The 23,270-nt window shown below is 27.6% G+C and overlaps 6 protein-coding genes across 6 annotated transcripts; 3 read left to right on the forward strand and 3 right to left on the reverse strand.

The window, feature by feature from the left end:
- Positions 1-1,524: 1,524 nt before the first annotated feature.
- Positions 1,525-10,836, forward strand: MKS88_005408 (AP2 domain transcription factor AP2-FG; the record flags this gene model as incomplete). Its single annotated transcript, XM_067218666.1, has 1 exon — positions 1,525-10,836. One exon carries the CDS (start codon positions 1,525-1,527, stop codon positions 10,834-10,836), a length of 9,312 nt encoding a protein of 3,103 aa, XP_067070618.1.
- Positions 10,837-12,098: 1,262 nt separating this feature from the next.
- Positions 12,099-14,225, reverse strand: MKS88_005409 (uncharacterized protein; the record flags this gene model as incomplete). Its single annotated transcript, XM_067218667.1, has 5 exons — positions 12,099-12,757; positions 13,099-13,171; positions 13,320-13,385; positions 13,621-13,667; positions 14,210-14,225. 5 exons carry the CDS (start codon positions 14,223-14,225, stop codon positions 12,099-12,101), a joined length of 861 nt encoding a protein of 286 aa, XP_067070619.1.
- A 1,107-nt stretch (positions 14,226-15,332) lies between these two features.
- Positions 15,333-15,950, forward strand: MKS88_005410 (zinc finger protein; the record flags this gene model as incomplete). Its single annotated transcript, XM_067218668.1, has 1 exon — positions 15,333-15,950. The coding sequence occupies one exon, from the start codon at positions 15,333-15,335 to the stop codon at positions 15,948-15,950; it is 618 nt and encodes a 205-aa protein (XP_067070620.1).
- Positions 15,951-17,236: 1,286 nt separating this feature from the next.
- MKS88_005411 (uncharacterized protein) lies at positions 17,237-17,506 on the reverse strand (the record flags this gene model as incomplete). The annotated part of the gene is made up of 1 exon (XM_067218669.1): positions 17,237-17,506. One exon carries the CDS (start codon positions 17,504-17,506, stop codon positions 17,237-17,239), a length of 270 nt encoding a protein of 89 aa, XP_067070621.1.
- A 1,148-nt stretch (positions 17,507-18,654) lies between these two features.
- Positions 18,655-22,192, forward strand: MKS88_005412 (uncharacterized protein; the record flags this gene model as incomplete). The annotated part of the gene is made up of 7 exons (XM_067218670.1): positions 18,655-20,159; positions 20,382-20,513; positions 20,782-20,857; positions 21,027-21,147; positions 21,261-21,322; positions 21,487-21,530; positions 22,141-22,192. 7 exons carry the CDS (start codon positions 18,655-18,657, stop codon positions 22,190-22,192), a joined length of 1,992 nt encoding a protein of 663 aa, XP_067070622.1.
- Positions 22,193-22,317: 125 nt separating this feature from the next.
- MKS88_005413 (uncharacterized protein) lies at positions 22,318-22,803 on the reverse strand (the record flags this gene model as incomplete). Its single annotated transcript, XM_067218671.1, has 1 exon — positions 22,318-22,803. One exon carries the CDS (start codon positions 22,801-22,803, stop codon positions 22,318-22,320), a length of 486 nt encoding a protein of 161 aa, XP_067070623.1.
- Positions 22,804-23,270: the final 467 nt, after the last annotated feature.

The raw sequence follows: 23,270 nt of genomic DNA on the forward strand, positions 1-23,270 counted from the left end.
TTTAAGTATGCTTGCCTTTTTTTTTTTCTTTTTCTTTTTTTTTTCATTACGACGTAGTTTATTCTTGTAATATTCTTTCAATTAGATATCCATTGTTACACATATACGTTTCCATATTGTTGTAGATGAATAACAAACTTATAATTTTTTTTCCATGTAAATTGCATTTTATAAATAGGTAATCCTAGTGGAGTACATTTAAATAAATAGTAATCAAATTGTGGGGATGTGTGTAAGTACGTAACGTATGTGTATATGGTATCAGTTTATACTAACACATCATTTGTATTTTTGTGTATATATGTGTAAACTATTGTAAGAAAAAGGAATAGAATCTATTTTAAAAATTATTATAAGTGACGTGGTATTTAGAATTTTTACAGTTCTTACGGTATTTTTGACTGTGTTACAACATTTTATTGTAGTTTTAACGTTTCATTAATTTTGTCATTAAGATAAATGTATTTCTTATACATATACACACATATGTGTACACATATTTGAATATATACATTATTACATATGTGTATGTACAATTATAGTGTGTATATATATATATATATATACTAAGATATAAAGTGAACCGTGATACATGTTATATATTGTATAGTGTTTATTATAGGAATATATAATTTAGCTGTGGTAATAATTTATAGGTGCAATTTTTAATAATCGCAAGTTAAATCTTATTATGTTAATGGAAATATTATTTTGTATTCCCATTTTTAGTGTTATTATATCATCCAATATATCATCATATTTATATATTTTTTGTTCATTCGTAATTCACCTTATTTATAGGCATCCCTAAGTTGTATACATGAAAATCCAAAAAAAAAGATAAAATAAAATACTCGAAGTTTACAATATTTATAGATACACTTATTTATATGTATATGTGTATATGTGTTTACATATATATATATCTACATATACATATATTATATATATATATATATATATATATATATATATATACGTACACAAGTATAACAGTGTTATGTGTCGTTGTTGGAACAGAATTATTAATCTTTAATTAAAAATTTAGCATAGTATATTGTAATTCAAACGAAACGTACGTTTAAGTGAAGAGTAAAAATATTTACATCTAAGAAAGCAAGTAATTTCATTGGGTATATATTAATTTTATGGAAAATTTATAATTCATTATTTCTATTATAAAAAAGAAAAAATAATAAAAATTAATAAAAAAAAAAAAAAAAGATTACTAAAAAATAAAAGAGTTCGTTATAGTATGTATATATATATATATATATATATATATATATATATATATATATATACGCATATAAAATCGCATGTATGCACTTACATACTCATTTATGCAGTGATAAATTTTTTATCACAAAAAAAAAAAAAAAAATATATATATATATTTATATATATCCTCATATTTAGATATACTACATACAGGTAGGTACATTACGTATATAGGCGTTTGAACATAGACATATTACAGATAGATACATAATTACATACCAATATAATACACATATTAACAAAATGAAAGATATAACAGATTATTCGAAAATTAACGACAGTATAACATGTGGCTCAAAAGAAAATGTAGAGATAAATTATGAGTTAAGTAATGGAAACCAGGTAATTGTACATAATGAAGTGAACTATTTTGATGATAATAATTATATAGGTGCACAGGAGGAAAATGATATGATAAATGGCAATTTATGTTTAGAACCAAATATGTCATCAGAGGAGAATTATTATAATGATAATGTAAAAGATGTTAATAATTATGAATGTATAATTCTGGATAATAAAAATAATCGCATTGAAAATATTGCTGAAGAATATAACATAGATAATATTGATAAAGAAATATTAATAAATGGAAAAAACTTGTTAGGAAAAAAGGTTTATAACTGTATTATTAATGAAAATGTAAACTCTTTAATTAATGTAAACAGACAAATAATAAACGATAGCAAATTGTTGAACTTAAAGAATCTGGGGTATGATGTTACTTATGCTAACAATAGTCCAAGCATAGCAAATGATGATATACAAAATGTAGAGGATAATGAAAACCTTAATTATGTTAGCACCCTATTAAATGAATCTACGAATATGTACCATGAAGATAATAATGTGCAAGTCGGAAATAGCAGTGATGAAGGCACTATTAACAATAATATTAATAACGTTGACAATATTAGCAGTGTTAACAATATTAGCAGTGTTAACAATATTAGCAGTGTTAACAATATTAGCAGTGTTAACAATATTAGCAGTGTTAACAATATTAGCAGTGCTAACAATATTAGCAGTGTTAACAATATTAGCAGTGTTAACAATATTAGCAGTGCTAACAATATTAGCAGTGTTAACAATATTAGCAGTGTTAACAATATTAGCAGTGTTAACAATATTAGCAGTGCTAACAATATTAGCAGTGTTAACAATATTAGCAGTGCTAACAATATTAGCAGTGTTAACAATAATTTTAGTAGTAATAATGACATAACGAACAATAATATTGAGTCGTACATATCAGTTCTTTATAACAGTAATGTGGTTAGCCAAGATAACATAGGTAACAGCACGTTTACTGAGAATTTAAATTATGTTAACAATTACTCCAATGTTCCTATGGAAGGTGATAGGGCAGTTATAAAACAAACAGGCAGGGAGGATGAGGAAGATATGGGTAATCAGTCGGCAGATATAATTATGAATGATATAAATGAACAAACATTTGTGGAACAGAATGGAAGCGATTCAAGAGACGATAAATTTATGTATTTCAATAACATTCCGTATAGTATAAATAATAATAATAATAGTACAAATAACAGTTACACGTACACAAATTATATGAAAAGTACTGCTAACCATTTCATCGACTCGAATAATGAAAATTACAGCTATGAAGTAGATGCTAAAAACAATGTGTACATTAATAATTTCATTGCTAATTTAAACAAATGTCCTGTGAATACTTTAACTAATGTGAGTAGCTGTAATACTGTTAAGACTAACTACAATATTTGTAACAGTGGCAGTAGTAACAACAACAGTAGTAGCTTTATGGGCAATGGAAACTCCACCGTAAGTAGTAGTAACCAAGGACACCTTATAAATAATAAAAGTAGCAATGGGAGAAGTAGTTATAATAAGACTGTAAAAAAGTATAGTATGAAAAATTGTGAAATGATTAACACCAACTCTACTGTTAGTGTAGATACGGCATTCCTGAATAACTATGAGGAGGAAGAGGATGAGGAGAAACAGAGTAGTAACCATAACAACAATGGAAGTGGCAGTAGTGATAGAAATAACAGTGAAAACGACAATGGAAAGGACAATAGCAATGGTAATAACAGTAGTAATAAGGGTGGTGGCAACAATAAAAACAATAATAACAACAACAACAATAGAAATAACTATGGAAGTAATCGTAGGAACAACAAGAAGAATGGTGGTAATAGCAGTTGTGTCAAGAGGAATAATGCAATGTGTAGAGAGAAAAAGGAACTGATGATAGTTGATACAAATTTTGACCAAATCGGGAATGTCCATTTAGAAAACAATGATTGTCGAAATAACACAGACATATTGAATACATTCAACGATGAGAATCATGTAAAATTAAATAGTAACTATAGTAGAGACGAAAATACGAATAATTGTATGAATTTATCAAATTTAAATGGTTCTGACCATTCTATGATTTGTTCCAATCCAGATAATAATAGAAAAGTAGAAGTGAAGAAAGAGGACATAAAGAAGTTTACAGATAATAACAGCTGCACATATATGGATTCGCGTATATGTAATAATAATATGAACGGAAGTTGTTATAGGAATTTTATTTCCAAATCAGAAGGGAATGACGTGAAAATGCACTCGATTGCGAACGGAAGTATCATAACAAACTCAGAATTATTAACAGGTGTGGTTAGCGGTATAAATGATAATGTTGTTGACAACAGAAGCTTAAATGGAAGTAACAACAATATTAGTTGTAGCAAAAATAATCTTGATATATCGGAAAATATGAACAATTCAGAAGAAAATTTTGCCATTTACCAACCGAATGAAAATGGAATTTTTAACAGCGTAAACGTTGATAACGGTAATTTGAATTATGTAGAAGAAAATAGTTACAGCAATGAGGTAGATGAGTATAACGTCGAGGATGATTATAGTTTGAACGATTCATACGATATTAATATGTATAATGGGCTAATTGCTAACAACAGTAATGAAAATAGTAGTAATAACAATCATAATGTAAACCATAAATTAAATGGAGGTAGCCATTATAATGTTCATAATCATATAAATATAAAGGATATGAATGTTCATATTAAGAATATGGAGAATTTTGCAAATGAACTGGTACCTAGTTGTATTATATGCAATCAGGAGGAATATCTAAATAAAGGGCATATTGATAGAGGGGATAATAACCATATAGGTATAAATTTGAATAATAATTGTTCAGTTAATAATAATACATCACACTGTACAAAAGAAATGAATGAAGAAAAATACAGTATTTGTAAAAACGATATTTCAAATAATAACTACAACACATTATTACTTATGTATAACCAGAACAATGAGGAATTAAATGAGAACGTAAGTGAGAACATAAATGAGGAAATAATTGAGGACATAACTGAGGATGTAAACGAGGCTAATAATGAATCGAACTGTAATATGCAAAATGTTGCTATAGATCCAATTTATCTTCTGGAAAATATGAATAATCAGTCAGCTAGTGGTACAAATAATACCATGATTAATAATTATACGAATTACGAGAGTGTACACCTAATGCCAATAGAAGATGCAGAATCAGAGTATGCTAGTAAGATGGGCTATTATGAAACGGTTAACGAACAGCTAAATGACGAAAGGGACTACGACTATTTGAGCAATCAAGCAAACGGTAATAACAACAACAATAGCAATGGAAATGGCAATACCAATGACAATAGCAATAACTATAGTATTAACAACTGTAATAATAATAACTACAGCAATATGTGCAATAATAATATCTGCAATGATAAAAACTGCAATGATAATAACTGCAATGATAATAACTGCAGTAATAACTTCAATGATAATAACTGCAATGATAATAACTGCAGTAATAACTTCAATAACAGCAATGATCAGTGGATGCATCATGTTAAAAGTTATCCTGTCGAGGATAGCGCGGTGCTACCAATTAACGTAAGCAGCAGTTTTAATTCTAGTAATTACACAATGCTTTCCAATAATAGTTTAAATGGAGAAGCTATAATTCCTGCATATATCAGTAACACATATAATGAACCGATGTTAAATAATTACAATAGCGGTAACGATAACAACAACAGAAGTAGCGCCAATGGCGATAATAGTAATGACAATAATAACAGCTTAGACAGTGATAACCATAATAACATTAACAACATGAACATTAGCATGAATAACATGGATAATCCACTAAGCAATCTGAATATGCTGGTAATTCCTAAAATAAAAGGAGTTCGTTTTGACAAATCTGGAAGGAGATGGGTGGCTAGCTGGAGCCAAAATGGAAATCAAAAAAGACAGTATTTCCCTGTAAAAAAATTTGGTCAAACACAAGCAAAATATCTAGCTATTTATGCCCGAATAAAGGCTGTTAAATTCATGCAAAGAAAATCTCAACGATCGAATGAAAATAAGAGGGCCTATTCAAAAAAATCGTTAACAAGAGGTAAAGTAAAAGCAAACCCGAATGAGGAGAACAATAATGATGATGATAATGATGATGACGATGATGGTGATAATGACAATTACAATTACAATGATCATATTGAAGATTGTATGGATGATAAAGACATATTGGAGGAAAATAATTCAAGTATTCATAGTAACTGTACAGTACCAAATGAAGGAATATATAATGATTGGACGGATGAAGCATATTTAGCAAATTATGAGGAATATATAAATGAAGAGAATGAAAATTTTATGCACGATGTTGATATAGCGCTGGCGGCAAATCTAGCTGCAAATCTGTCAGTAAATGAAAGTGGAAACAATTTTCAAGATGGTAGTATTAGTAGTAATAATAATAATAATAATTTAATATATGATCCTGAACATAAAGCAATGGAAAATGTAATGGGTCTTCCGCATAACATGGAAAGTAATGCTTGCACTTTAGGAGAAAATGATTTTATCTTTAATTATAATAATAACCTTAACTGTGATAATAATGTTAGTGGGTTTCCAAATATTGACGATCCTAACTGTGATTTATATGTTATAAATGGTGCAATAGTAGGAAGAGATCAATTAGAAGAGCAAATACAGCAACAGATGGAAGAACAAATGGAGCAGCAAATGCAGAATGAGGTTCAGCAGCAAATCGAAGAAGAAATCCAACAGCAAATATATTTCCAGGTAGACAACATAAACAACGACATAAATGAGGTAGATGGGGTGGATGAGGTGCACGAGGCAGAGGGCATGCCTATTTTCAATTCTCATAATGCGGAACATGAAAAATTTATAATAGACAACAACAACAACAGCAGCAACAACAATATTATTGTAAAGAATGATACGGGAGAATATAATACAGCACAGTTGAGTAATGTGTATAAAAATGAAATAGGAAATTTGGAAAGGAATGAAAATGTAAATGGACAAATAAACAATTTTATTCATCGTGATAATCAAACCATGATGAACCTTCAAGATATAAAAGATAATAGATTATGTGAATATAAAATAAAAAAAGAAGGGGATGAACAAAGTAATATACACAAAAGGTATAGCGTAAAAGAAGAACAAGACAAGCATAAGAAGCAGAGGGGAAGACGTCTTAAGGGGTATATTAAGAGGGAAAAAGGCATATATAGTTGTGTACAAGGAGAGCAAGATGCAGGTGCAGAGAAGGAGCCAAACGAAGAAAAAGGAATGTATGTGAAGAAAAAGGAAGAACAAATAGAAGGTCCACAAACTACGGAGGAACAAAACAATCAATGGAAAGAAGGAGATACCGCAAGGGAAAACTATGATGGACCTGAGATAAATTGTGGAGAGAATAATCAGCAGAACGGCTCATTCGAAATAAATATGAGTAGCCAAAATGATGTAATAGTAAACTTTCACTTAGATACTGCAGATGAATTGTGTGATGTAAAGGAAAATTTGCAAAACAGAAATGATATAGACGAGGATTTAGCTAAGCTTATATTAAGAATAGAGAGATTAAAGAGGAGAACGATAAACATTATAGTGGATTCAAATGAACAACTGAGTGTGCAGTTAATTGAGGGACAAACTGAAATCAATGGCAGAATGGATAAAATAAAGAAGCTCCAGTTAAATGAAAAAGTAGCACTGTATCATCAATTAAAAAAGTACTACGTTAGGGAGGACTATATAATTTATCAAAGTGGAAATATCATTTCAGCGCGAAATGGTAGTAGTAGCAATAGGGGTAGCAGTAATGGGGGTAATAACTTAAGAAATGTCCAAGGTGGCAGTGAGAACATGACAAATGATAGTGTAATGGAAGAGAATGAAAACAAAGTATTACACATCATGGAGAGAGAACAATTTATAGAAAATGGTAACAATAATAATAATATACAAGAAATAAAACATAAAATTAGAAAAACAAGTGATAGTAGTAGAAAGGAACATTCGCAATTTATAAAACTAGAGAAGAACTCAAGTAATAATGGAAGTAAGGAAAACAAATTTATACATGTAATAAACGGCGATACAAAAGCAGTCCATGGGAATGGTAGAAATAGTAGTAAAGAAAATGGCAAAGACAGTGGTAAATGTGATAACAGTCGAGATGCTAACTATCTTTCAAGTGAAAATAATAATGAAATTACTTTAAAAGGAGAATTGGATGTTAATTTAAACTCGAATATGTATGTAACTAGTAGGGACGAAAATGATTTGCAAATCAAAAACGAGGCTGTAAATTTCATTAAGGCAAGTTCAGAGATAAATACAAATAAGAGAAGATGTAGAAGTACAAGTAGTAGTGATTTCAACAGAAATATGTTTAATACGAAATATTCTAACGCTGAAGGTATTAAAAAGCAAAGAAGCTTAGAGACTGTGGAAGAATCACAAACGTGTAGCTACGTAGATAAAAACATGTTGAAGAGTATAATGAGCAGTAATAATAATAGCAGCTATATCAACAGAAACTACAACAATAATAATACTTGGGCAAATATAGCGGATGATAGAAACTTAAATAGATCTTCCGAAATAGTAAATGAAACCGCTGGTAATAATAAATTGGCTGTTTCACATTGTTCCCAACAAAGTGATAGCTCATTTGATAATATGAACATATTGATCAGTAAGCCCGGACTCGACAATACTTCGTCCACCACTGCCACGATTGCTGCTACAGTACCATCCGTACATGCGTCTGATAATTGTAGTAATAGCGGAAGCAATAATAGCGGCAGTGGTAATATAAGCTGTAGTAGCGGTAACACAAATGTCTACAGGGAGATAACCAGTTCAGGTATACTATGCGCGAGTGGAGATCGAGTGGAAGATATTTATATTAGATATCGTTCAACTAGTGTAAACAGAGATAATATTCATAATAAAAAAGATAATGAAAAGAATATGAATTATGCAACAGGAAACAATTTAAATGAAATGAATCATAATCGAAGGAACATGGATAACAGAGTTAACAATGAAAATTTTGAAAATTGCATTTTGAATCCAAACGATGGTAATAAAGTGAATGGTGATGAGGATAATGAAAAGAATCTATTAACCTTAGTACGAAGCAGCATTGATAATAATACATCAAATGGTTCACGTAATAATATTATACCTAACAGAAATAATAGCATGGATGAAGGAGATATGGTAAATAATAAAAATAAAAGAAAAATGGTCCACGTAAATTCGTGTACAAATAATGGAAGTAATATGATTGAAAATTATGGATATGGAAATGGGTTGAAAGGAGAACAAAATCAACGTATCTATAGTAATGGTGTAGTGTTAGGTAATATTAATAATAATAATTATTATGATGATAATGATGACAATTATGGTGCTTCTGCAAAATTACCATATATACCGGAGAATACTAGTTACGACTCTGATAATTTTATGGTATATAAGGATAATCAAAGTTTCAACAATATTAGTAGTGTAGTTTATGATATGAATCAAAAAGATAACAACGATTTTGACAATTCCACATTTATACATTCTAATAATCACCTAGGTGAATACAATCATATTAACAGTATCCTGGCGAGGGTGAACCCCAGCTCTGACAATGAAGAAATTGACGATAAAGAAGTGGAAGAGGTGAATGGTAAAGAAGTTGATAGTGAAGTAGTTGACTATAACGATGACAATAACACCAGTAACAGCACCCCGCATCATCAGGACTATGCAAACCCCTTGAATTACGCTTTTAATAATATGAATAGCAATTTTCATAACATCGTAAATAACACGTTTATAGATAACAAGGAAAATAACATCAATAGAGATATTTTAAACCAATGTAATATAGGAACAAATTATAATTTAAGCTACTTGAATAACAATAGTAATGGCAATTTTGTAGACTGTAATAATATTAATAATAATAATAATGTTGATGATGTTGCATATGCTGAACTGTATGAATACCACGAGGATGATGAAATAGTGAATCAAGTTCTAGATGAAGTGGTAGATGATGTAGTAGATGATGTAGTAGATGAAATTATAGGAGAAGGAGAAAATTGTGAAAATGGACCAAGAGAATATATAATGAATGCATCCCCTTTAGCTACATTGGATACAAATGATTATAATGCATTTCATTTGAGAAATTTTTTGTATGGGCAGAATACACCTTGTAATACTGATAATGCAGGTGATAACTGTAACTATGAGCACAGGAATATTAACATCGAAATGTATAGTAGCAATAATAATAACATCAATAGCGTTAGCAACGTTAGAAGTGTTAATAACATTAATCATATAAGTAATAATAATCACGTTAAAAGGGGCGCTAATAATGGCAATAGTAATGGAAATATTGATGGAAGTAATGGTGGAAGTAATGGTGGAAATAGTGGTAGAAGTAATGGTGGAAGTAGTGGTGGAAATAGTGGTAGAAGTAATGGTAGAAGTAATGGTGGAAGTAATGGTGGAAATAGTGGTAGAAGTAATAATAACAGGGCAAATTCTACCATGAACGTTATCTATGATAACAATTTCGCCTTTATGAACGGGGAATACATAGGTGCGCGAAATACGACAGATAATAATATAGTAACTGAGGATAACGTAGATATCGATGTGGACAATACGGATATATTATACTCGGATAATAACGTAAATGTTTTTAATATTATTCATTCGACTAACAGTTCGAACTGCTATAATTATGGTACTAATAACAAGAATAATACTTACAGCATTATGAATAACACGAATGGCACGACTAACACGAATAGCACTACTAACTCTGCCAACACGAACAGTATAAATAACGTTTACAGTATGCACTACAACAATTTTAGTACTCATAACAATACTGACTACTTAAGCGAAAAAGACAACATTGTAGACTCATCAGATGCCTTCGTTTTTATGAACGATGTGAATAATTTCACACAAGATCATATTTCAAATGAAAATATGCAAAGCCAAATGACACAGGATAACAGCAGAGTGCTAAAAAATTATAATATATGTAATGATTATTATAATAATGATAAGAATAAAAATAACATAAATACTAATTGTAATGCAAATTATGCAAATGGTGCTTACAATAATTATATCTATATGTAAAACCTTTGGCTATTTCTGTGTGCTATGCATAAGTGTACATTATAGCGTGTGTGTATTTGAGCGCGTATAGTATATCTTTATATATATATATATCCCTTTTTTTTTAATTTAAAAAAAGAAATTCAAGTATTCTTTAAAATTTTTTTTTAAAATATCATTTTTGCATAATACTCATATTGCGTCGCGCTTTTTTTCTCCATTTATATGCTAGAATCAGCAGGTGTAGAAAAAGGTGCATATATATATATATATATATATATATATATATATATATATATATTATATATTCTTATTTTATAATTTACGTCTTAATGATATTTCATTACATGCATGGCTATATTTGCATAGTCGCAATTGCAGTAGAGTATATATATACGTGTAAACACATTTATGTGCATATTTATTCATCCATACATCCTTGTTTTAGTACGCTCTTACAGTTCACATATTTACATGTATTATGTATGTATTATTTTTATGAAGAAAGAATAACAGTAGTTTAATAGGTACGTGTATATATGCATATAAACACGTGCTTATTCTTTTTTGTAGTTTTTTTTTTTCATCCATTTTTTATGTTTAAAATTTAATTTCTTTTAATATTTAAAAAAAAAAATTTCTTTTTGAGGTCTTTTTTATATTTTGTATTTTTGCAAAAATATACCTCTTAGAAAACGTTGAAGTTTTCAATTCTTGCAACAATCTTTGCGTTTTTCACGAATTTGAATTTATGTACACAGCCTTTTGTCCATGCAATAACTCTATGTTAATTTTTCAGTTTGTCAAGGAAAAAAAAAGTAAATTACGCTAGTACAATTTTACTTTTTTTTTAAATGTCATATGCTTTTTACTGCACTTCTAAATAAGTAAACACCATAAACAACAAAGTCGATAATTAAAAAAAAAAAATTAAAAGGAAAAAAGAGTAAGAGAAAAATCATATTTCCTCTCCAGTGATATATGTGTTCATAAACACACAACACATATCTATACTTCATACACATTGGAATGACGTCCAATTTGTACGGTTCGTAAAACTCGTACATTTAATTTTGCTTTTATTTTGTTTTGCTAGTTACACGTACACATAAAAAAATAAAAAAAAAATTGAACTATAAAAAATAAAGCTGAAATGTAACAAAAAAAAAAATATGAAATGCATAAACTCAGTAAAAAAAATACGAAATTCATAAATGGAGACATTAAAAAAAATGCTGCAATATATTAAGTTGAAAAATAAAAATTAAAGTGATAATATACTATTATTTGTTGTAAGAAAGAAATTTATTTTTTTTTGAAACGTAGTCGAGAATATGTGTAGACATATCACTGTCTGTATCGGAGTTACTTTCATTTTTTCTGTTTATATAATCATTTTTCATAGCCCCCTTTTTCTTTTTTTTTAACTCTGATTTAACATAAGTATTCAGGACATCTTTTAAACTCGTATTAAACCATGCAAATAGAGGATGTCTATTCATATTCAAGGACTTATTTAACGCATCATAAACATTATCAGATGTTTGAAAAAATTCTGCATATTCTCTTTTCAATAAATCTATAATGTTGTAATCTAAATACCCTCCATGGTTATACAGCTCATCTTTTTTAATTTGTTCTTCTATATGCAAATCTAATTTCCTTACTTCAGCTTTTAGTTTTTCTTTTAAATAAAGTACATAATTTTGTGAACTGTCTAAATGGTAAAACTCTACTAGGCACATACCTAAAGACTTACAATAATTTTCATCTTCTATAATTACAACTCTTTTAACTTTACCAATATTCTCACAATGTTTCCTTATCAAAACATCATTTATAAAATAAAGTAAATTTAATAACAATAGATACTCTACTTTTTGTTCTCCTCCTCCTTCTATGTCTTCGATTGCTTGAGGAGCACCAAGAAATAGGCATGGATCTATTCAACCCAAGAAAAAAAAAAAAAATAAAATAAAATAAAATAAACAATAAACAATAAACAATAAAAAACGGAAAGAAAAAAATACAGAACGGACGTAAAAAAAAAAAGAAAATGACATATGTTATACTATTCACCACAAAGCTCTACATTTATTTGCCATTTCATTCAATGAATATGAACATACATACACGTATAAACATACAATCGTTTTGTCATAAAAGAGGCCTACATAACAGGCATGCAACTGTGTGTTAAACATATGTAAAAGCGTGTATTAAGCCATTCCTGTTTTGCTTAATGCGCTTAGAATTTATAAATATATATACATATATATATACCTTTTTTGGTGTATGTTGCTTTTGCGCCGCTCAACTTTTTATATAAACTTTTTCTAGACCTTTCATACAATTGCTATAGTTTAATAGAGACAACAAAAAGGGAAAAGATAAGAAATTAATGGAATGGAATGACAAAGAATGAAAAAGAAAATAAACGATATTTTTTACGTGTAAAAATTAACACATAATTTTATCGTAACACGAATTTGCGTTTATTTTACTTCTTTCGGTTTGACAACTTTTTCGACTTCCTTTTTTTTCTCTTCGACTTTTTTTTCAATCGTGCCCTACAAAGGGTAATTTTTTAAATATGTAGAATACTGTTTAATGTGGTAAAAAAAGGGGGAAAGAGTGGAAGGAACAAACATTACAAATGAAAAAAAAAAAAAATTTATACATATGTTTATACATATGAGTATAATTGCGTATAAGAGTGTACATATATGTATGTATGTGTGTGTACACGTTTGTTTGATTGTTTTTACGAATGTATATGTGCATATAAAATTCCAGTAAGCATACCAGGTTGTCTGCCTCTAACCCTTCATATAAATCTACTTCATCTTCATCTAACTTAAAAAAAAAAAAAAAAAATGAGAAATTACAAATACAGTTAACTTCTCACTTATTTTATTTGTTAATCATGGCACTTAACACATTTTTACATTTTTTTTTTTTTATTTATTTTTTTTTTTTGCATGTACCTCTGAATAATTCATGAGTAATAAGAGTAATCACAAAAAATAATAGGGAGGTAATTTAAATTCATACACATGTGTATATATAAATATATACATACATACATACATATATGCATAAATAAGCGTATGTGTATACACACATATATACACTTATATATATATTAATATACGGCTCAAATGCGCTTTCATTTCATGTTATTCAGTGCTCAGTCAACAGACAATATATTATGAATACTCCATAAAAGCAACTTTTCCAATATTAAAAAAAAAAAATACACAAAAATATTTACCTATAAAAATTTTTTTGCTATAACAGTTGTTTAAACAAAACTAATAAATATTATTTGTACCTTCACATTTTATATCTTCCAAAAAAATATATATGTTTTATATCTTTTCAAACATATTACCTTCTTTTAAAAACATTGCGTTCACATATAAACCATACAATATTGTTGAACAATACGAAAAATATGTACATGTATACATATAAATAAATATATATAATATATATAGAGAGAGAGCATATAAAATAATAGTCCTGTAAATAAATGAAAAATAGTACTATATGAAATGATCGTCATACGGAATGAAAGTTTGTTCACAAATTATATTCTGTAAAAATATTCCACAATAGATACATATATCATATATATACGTATATATAATACATATGTACGTTATATATATTTGTATACATACATGTAGATCTACGTATGTCGAATGTACGTGAAATATATAAATGTAGCATAGAATTCCATGTTTTTTCTTTTTTTTTCTTTTTCTACATTTAAGTATTAAGGATATTCCTAGTGACTCACGATATATTTCGTCATGCAAAAAGAAAAGGGGAAAAAATTAAACAAAATGAAATATATCAAAAAATAAACGAAAAGTAACGAAAAATATATGAAAAATATACTAGTATAAGAAATATAAATGTAAAATTAACAAAAAAGGAACAAATAAAAAACAATAGTAAAACGAATAAACATAAAAAGGCAAAAGGAAAGGCAAACAAAAAAAAAGAATACTCAAAGAATAGCCTATACTACTTATGGTTAGGGGTCATGTTTCATACGAAAAAACGCAAAAAGTTTTCTACAAAAAATAAAAATATATATTATATACGAACTGAAGTGATAAAAAATAAAAGATCAAGAAGCAAACAAGAAAGCAAGCAAATGAACAAACGAACGAACAAATCAGAAAAATATATAAGAAATAAGAAAAAATGAAGGAATAAAAAAAAAAAAATAAAATATATATATATAATATATATATAAAATATGCAAAAAAATAAACAAAAATATAATTAAAAAAATTAAGGAAAAAACATTTTAGCCGAAACTGTAACAAACAGTTATATTTATAAAAACACACCATTTTAAGCAAATCATTTAATCCCTCATATTTCATAATTTCACTGCATTCATTATATTTTTTATTTTTGTTCCCGGTTTTTTACTTTATAATTATTTTTTTAGTTTTAATTTTTTACTCTATATTTTTGTGAAATTAAAAAAAAAAATCATGGATAAGACCTGGAGATGTAATTCTTGCCTAGTTGTAAATGCTGAAAATGCAGAGGAATGTGCATGTTGTATGGAAAAAAGGACTGATGATACAATAAAGCAAATGAACGGCTCTAGTGTAACAACAAATGGTAACGTGAACAACGATAGCGATTACGATTGTAACAATGTAAGCGATAATGAAAAAAATAAAAAAAAAGAAAATGAAGAAGATTCATCAATAAATACAGATACACTTGTTCAAGGGAATGATACCAATGCAACTGAAACTACCAAAAATAATGACAGTAATAATGATGAAAATAAAGAAATGTTTGATGGTGGGGGATTTATACCGTCTGTTAAACAATCATATGACAAACAACTAGCTAACAAAAGTGTTTTTTTATCGGGTATTACTAATAATAAAACTATTCCAGTTAGTAGCAAAAATAATGATGAAAATAATAATATCAAAGAGAACAAAAATTCACAGAATTCTTCAGGAGAAAAAACAAAAAAAGGAGCAACAAGAAGTAAAGACAGAAAAAAAATTGATAAGAAGGAAAGACCTCCATCCACAAGAATACAACCAATTAGAAAATGTACTCAAAAAAAAATTTGCTACAAAACTTAGTCCGCAAAAGATAGCATCAACAGAAAAAATGAGATATGAAAAAAAAAAATAAAAATAGAAAAAAGTAAAAAAAATAAATATAAATAAAAATAAATAAATATAAATAAATAAATATAAATAAATAAATATAAATAAATAAATAAATAAAAAGTTATACCACTTTAGGAAATGTACACCCGTTAATTTTAAATTCATTTTTTTACAATTTCACTTGCATTTATTTATGCGTACGATTATGAATCACAGTTATTCCTTCGTACTTTCATTTTTCTATCGATCCTTCCGTCCATTTATTTCTTCTATATTTCTATATTTCCATATTTCGTTGTTTCCATATTTCTGTATTTCGTTATTTCAGTATTTATTTATTTCCATATTTCGTTGTTTTATATTTATGTATTCGTTGTTTCCATATTTCTTTGTTTCTATGTTTCCATGTTTATTTATTTCTATGTTTATTTCTCGCGTTCTTTCCTTTTTTTTTTTTTTTTTCGCTTCATTCCTTTTTATGTAATTAACAAGAAATACCTTTATACAATTTTTTAATATTAATTGTTTTTAATTACATTTATGAATACCTTTTCATATACACGTTTAAACGAGCACGTGTAAGCCTATCTTACGTAAACACACGTAAATCCCATACATAAATAAATAATACATGCATACACATACATATATGTATGATTATATGTGTGTTTGTCTGTATGCGTCGGTATGTGTCTTGTGTACAACATATATAATATAGTGTAACTGGTAAAAAAATATACTAAAAATGAAATTAGTTTATTTTGCCTTTTTTTATTTGTAATAGAGAATTTATATTGCTCCTTTATATGATAACACCTCTTTTTTTTTTTTTTTTTTTTTAATACCAACTAATGTACGTGTATATATTCTGTTTCCGAAAAAATTAAAATGTTGAATTTTTTTTTTTTTTTTTACAAATATTTGTTTGTTTCCATTTGTGATGAAAAAAACAAATAAATGGAAAAATAAATAAAAGAAAGAATAAAAGAATAAATGAATGAAAGAATGAAAAGATAAAACAAATACTACAACAATCCAGAAGACAATATATGATATAATTAAATGTTATCTTGTTTAAACATTCAATTTTTAAGTACTGTAGAATGGTTATTTCTAGTTTACTTTATGTTAGTGTTCTTGGTAATAAAAGTAATAAATAAATAGAGAGTTCACACTATAGCACTTTTATTCTGTCTGTTCGCTTCTTTTATGTTTCTCCTATATTGCTGCCTATATGTTTCTGTTTTTGCCGCTGCTTATACATTTGTATTTTCATCATAGTCTGAACTTTTGGTTGTGGGTTTTTTGTCATGATATATACTTCGAATAATTTTAAAATCAACTTCTCTTGGCACTTCGATCGGTTTAAAGGTATCGATAAAGAAATTCAAAACGTAGTAGTTACTCCCCATATATGTTACAAATGTTGGTAACATGAAGAGACCAAGAACATAAATTATTTTCGCTCTTTTACCTTTTATGTTATTCATATTTGGCTTATGAAAGCCACTATAAAAGAAACCCATCATACATTCAAAAAAAAAAAAAAAAAGGAATAAGAGGAAAAGGAAAAAAATAAAGGTTACTAAAAAATTGTTCCTTAAATATGAATTTATAGATGGTGATAGTTTCGTAAATTACTTCGCAGTACGGGGTGGAATAGCGTAAAATTATACTTTTAATTTAAAAATGCTTTTTCTGTGTACGGGTACATGGGCATACACAGACATATATATATATATAATTATTTATTCGTACGTACGTGTATATATTTTGACCCTTTCTGCAAGTTGTTACATCATTTGTGAAAAGCATTTTCTCCTTTTATCGCCTTCCATTCGTGCACAATTATTACGAGAGTAACATGAATTTTACTCCCTTTTATTGAAATACGAACATGGAATATGAGCATACATGTTACGTACATACATACATATATGAATACATATATATTCCTATATCGATACAACAAATGTAAAATAGCGTTCATCTAATAAGTTATTTATGCCTCCTGCATTTAACTAGCTCCTTTTTTTCCTTCCGGGTTTACAAACTTTTCATTTTTTAATATAATTTTTAGCTCTCAGTTTTTATCTGACAATTTTTAGCATTCACTTCTTAGTTCCCGATTTTTAATTCAAAACATTTTTTTTTTTTTTTTAGCCACCTTTCTTTTTATGTGTATTTTCAGCTTTGTTCATAATTTTTTTTTTTTTTTTTTTTTTTTTTATAAGTACATATTCCTCTATTTTTTTGTTGCCTTTTTGATAGACAAACCAACGTTTTTTATTTCAGTTTATTTTTCACAAACGATATTCGTTAATTTGTAGCTGGTAAATATATTACACCGATCTTTTGTGATAAGCTATTCCGAAAAAAGTAAAAAAAAATAAAATAAAAATAAAAAATAAATTGAACATTCAAACGTGAACACATAGCACATATTGCATACTACGTACTACTTATACGTACACATAAGCCATTGTCTGCTTCCTTCAAAAATGATGGAGGAGAAAGATAACAGAAGTACAACGCATTAAGGGAAATTGGAATACTACAAGTTCGACAATTCACTAGTAACCTTAAAAAAAGAAAAACAATAAAAAAAGTAAAAAAGAAATGATAAAAAGGTAAAAAACAGTTGATAAAAAGGTAAAAAATAGTTGAAAAAAAAATGGAAAAAAAAACGAAAAACGAAGAAGTGAACAATTTAATTAAACTTATTATGTCGGAACTTGAAAGTTCAAAAGCATATATTGAGAGGAAAGGAATAAATGGAATATACGATGCGAATGAGGAAAGGATACCCTCCAAAAGTTATAGTGAAATTTTATCCTGTATTAACGAGAAATTACACTTTTATCAAAACCTGAGTGGTTATGTGGATAAGAGGAATGAATGTGATGAAAAGGAAGGGAACGAAAATAAGAGGGACGATAATGATAGGGACGATGATGATAGGGACGATGATGATAGGGACGATGATGATAGGGACGATGATGATGATAAAACATCGAAAAGGGAAGGAGAAAACTTTTTTGGTGAATACGAAAAAAAAAAATGCGATTTATATAAATTAAAAAAGAAAGAGATTGCAGGATACACAACGGAAGGACATGCAATAATTATAAACAATGAAAAATTTTCCAAACTTTTTATGAATTATGATGTGTCTAAGGAGCTGAAAAGAAGTAACAAAGATGACAATTATAACTCCTTGAATTATTATGACAAGCATAAAGAGCTTATGAATGGAAAAGAGGAAAAAACTGGAAATATTGAAAATGGTTATTTAAGTGAAATATCGTGTTCAAGTTCAAGTGTTATATCACTAAACAGTTTTATAAAAAGTCAAAAAACACAAAGAATAAATAAAAATAGAGAAACATATGTGAAACATAAATATCATGACAATGCATTTGTCAGCCATAAGTTATATTCTTGCAGTGACTGTTCCTCAAGTACTTTTAGCTGGTATGATAAACAGTATGATGATTTATTCTACTATACAAATTTACTAAAGGAGGACAAGCACTTGAAAAAAGGAAAGTCCAAATTTAGGTATTTAAAAAAAAAAAAAAAAAAAAAAAGGGAAATGGGAAAGGGAATGGAAGTGGAAGTAGAAAATGAAACGGAAAAGGAAACTGCAAATGAAGCGGAAAAGGAAACTGCAAATGAAGCGGAAAAGGAAACTACAAATGAAGCGGAGAAGGAAACCTCTAATGAAGCGGAGAAGGAAACTGCAAATGAAGCGGAAAAGGAAACTACAAATGAAGCGGAAAAGGAAACTACAAATGAAGCGGAGAAGGAAACCTCTAATGAAGCGGACGAGAACTTGCAAACATGTGCGGAGAGGATCCAGTCCCCCTTTTACAGTTATATCTATTTTAAGTACAAAGAAAAGGGAAAAGAAGAATTATACCCTGTTTTTATAAACACTGTAAATGGGAAAAAAAAAATATGCAATTTGAAGAAAATTAATAAATATAGTCAAAAGCATCATCCTAATGAGCAGGGAGATATAAATAAATACGAACTAGATAGTAGTTTATTTAGTTATAAAAACTGTAAGCATCTGTCATCCGTTAAGAGTGAATGTATTAGAAGCAAACATTTCAAAAATAATCAAACTGTTGACGCCTTGAAAAGAAGGCATTTTGACTTGGATGAAGTAACCTAGTAAGAGCCCCAAAGCATCGAATATGCTAACATATGTATATGTGCACATATAGACAAAAAGCGATGGGTGTGCATATTGTATTAATGTAACGTTAACGTGAAAGAACATTTAAATAGGAAAAATAAAGCACATCTTCAAAACATCAATAATGAAGAAAGCAAAAATTAAGTTGTATTTGATTCATTATAGTATAATAATTTTTACGAATTTTCTCTTTTCAGTTCCATAGACAAAATTATTCATCAGTTGGAAAATTTATCAAACCCGGATAATCGAAATAAGAAGACAATAAATTACAGTGATCATTTTGCTAATTTTGTTAAGAAAAATAAAGAATACCTTAAAAGAGAAAAGTATCTAAAACGTCAAATTTTTCTATTTAGCATAAGTTATTACCTATAACGCTTGCATGTATATATATATATATATTCCCCTATATGCATATATCATCTGTACAGTTTTTGTATATCCTTTTTTAATATGCAGCAATTTTTCATTTAAAAAACTGTGTGATACGGAGAAAATAAAGTAACAAAGCAAAAAAAAAAAAAATTTTGAGCACTTAAGCAGTACAACTTGGAATTATCATGATTTTTATATGTAACTCCCCTTTTGCTATAGGTTAAAAGTAAAAATAATTGGAACGGATGGAAAAATAATAAAAAATAAAAGCCTTGATAATGTTCTTATAAATAAGGTATCATTTACACATTTATCAGCTCATAATACAATTTTGAACATCTACGATATATTATGCATATATGTATTCGTTACTCATACTAATTCTATTGTATTACATTTACTGCTTTGAATTTCCCATGGTAAATTTTTTTTTTTTTTTTTTTTACCATTTTATTCATGCATAGAATAAAACCTTTGGGGATTTAGCGAATCGATTAGGTCATTCTTTTAACATTCCGAAAGACAAAATAGAAAAAATTAAAATGTTCTTTGATGGGGAATTATGTGATAAAAATCTTACATTTGGTAAAGCTTCATATAATAAATTGTAAATATGTTCATAATACAAATTTATTATTTATGAATTTCTTTTCATTTCTTTTTTTTTTTCGTATTTTTCTTACCTTTCCTTATAATAGATAATGAAGAACTGGGATTAGAGGATGGGTATCAAATAGATGTGAAGTTCCCCTTAACGGATGTAACAATTTTTCTTTTGCTTCAATCTATTTTTTTTTTCTTTTTTTTTATATATTTATGCTGACCATCTTGTATATGTTATTTCTTTGTACACATATTTTTGCTGTCAACAGAGTAAATTTTATTTGTGCATACTACATACTATTGTTTTTCATCCCTTCCTAGGAAATTACGTGTAACGAGAAAGACTCAAGTTGTAGTGACGATTCGTACGTACTTTTTTTACCCGACTCATATGTTATTGATTAGGTACTAAGAAGGAAAAGATTTTTTTCTGTTATGGGTAAAAAACGAATTTCTTAATTTTAACCCTCTCCCACGTTCATGTTGTTCTTTTTTTTTTTATAAGTTGATCAAACATTGAGTTGTGCGCAAATTTTTGAAGGATAAAAATTAAAAAAATAAAATGAAGCATACAGAAAATAGCTCCACTCGTGATGAGCATTATCAGTATTTTTAAAAACTTATGTCAAGGGATTGTTTAGAAAAAGTATCACTATATATATATATATATATATATATACATACATACACGCACATGTATAATTAACAAAAACATTGTATACCTTTTTTTATCATAAAATAATTACATATTCAAACATTTAAAAAAAAAAAAAATTAAGGAGAATTCAAAAGTAATAAGATAACCTAACCTGAACATATATTTTATATATAAGTATGGAACACTCAATATTTTTATGAGCATTATACTATAAACCCGCGTACACACATTCACACAAAAAAAAAAAAAAAAAAAAAAAGGTAAGGTATATGAAGTAGCACAAAATGTTACGATAAAATTTTGCGTACATCAAATAGCTACCATGGCAATGATAATTATAGGAATAATAATAGTAATAACGATACGTAATTTTGCCTATATAAAAAATGAGTTGTATATTACATGTACATATATACTTGTGGGCTTCTTACAAACTATTATGGATTACTTCTAACCCTTTTCTGGTTTTTCCAAATTCTTTGCACTTATTCTGTTTAAAAATCATCCACTGGCAAATTCTGCCAGTCCTGAAGTGATTTCTCGCTAAATGTACATCTCTTCGTAAATTTGGAAACTTTTAATATTCCAATAAATGCATATTTACAATTTGTAATATTATGAACCTGCTCAGGAAATATGATATGATCATCTGGCGTAACTTCATTATATTTTATTTTGTATTTGTTATTATCTATTTCAATAATGGTATATAATGTAGTTTGTTCTTTTAATAAATTGACTACTTTTTGCATAACTAATTTTGGGTCAAGATTAACATTATCTAAAACGAGTTTTATTATTTTCTTATTGTTATCAATGCTTTTAAGTGTATTTAATTTTTCTAACTTTTTTTTATAACATATGTTAAAGCCTCTTAATGATACCATATGTTCTTTTTCGGAATCAGAATCATCGCTGGAAGGAAATACGTTAACATTATTCATATTGTTAACGGGATTATTTTCATAATTACCCCCCATTTTTATTTTAAGCAAATTTTTTTATTTTTTATATAACAACAAAAAAAAAAAAATATAATAAAACAAAACAAAAATAAAGCTTTCAAGTGAAGTTCTACTTTTATAAACACAAAATGCCTCGTATATACCTATATCTATACATATATACGTATATATATATATATATATATATATCGCTAGCACAAAACATATACACAGTTTCGAAAAAAAAAGGAAAAGTAAAACACTACTAAAAAAAGCACATAATTATTTTAAAGGAAGAGTTACTATACTTTTCAGTTTTCCATCTTATTTTTATTTCTTACAATATTAAAGCTTATATTAATTTTCATTGACTCTTATATGTTTTAAAACTTTTAAGGTCTTAACAGGTACTTTTTTTTTATGTTCACTGAAGTAAAATTTGTTTAAAATGAAGAAACGAAATGGAGTACATAATATAGGAAATTTAAAACATTTAATTGGAA

The sequence above is a fragment of the Plasmodium brasilianum genome, chromosome 14 (genome assembly GCF_023973825.1).
Source record: "Plasmodium brasilianum strain Bolivian I chromosome 14, whole genome shotgun sequence".
Classification (NCBI taxonomy): Eukaryota; Apicomplexa; class Aconoidasida; order Haemosporida; family Plasmodiidae; genus Plasmodium; species Plasmodium brasilianum.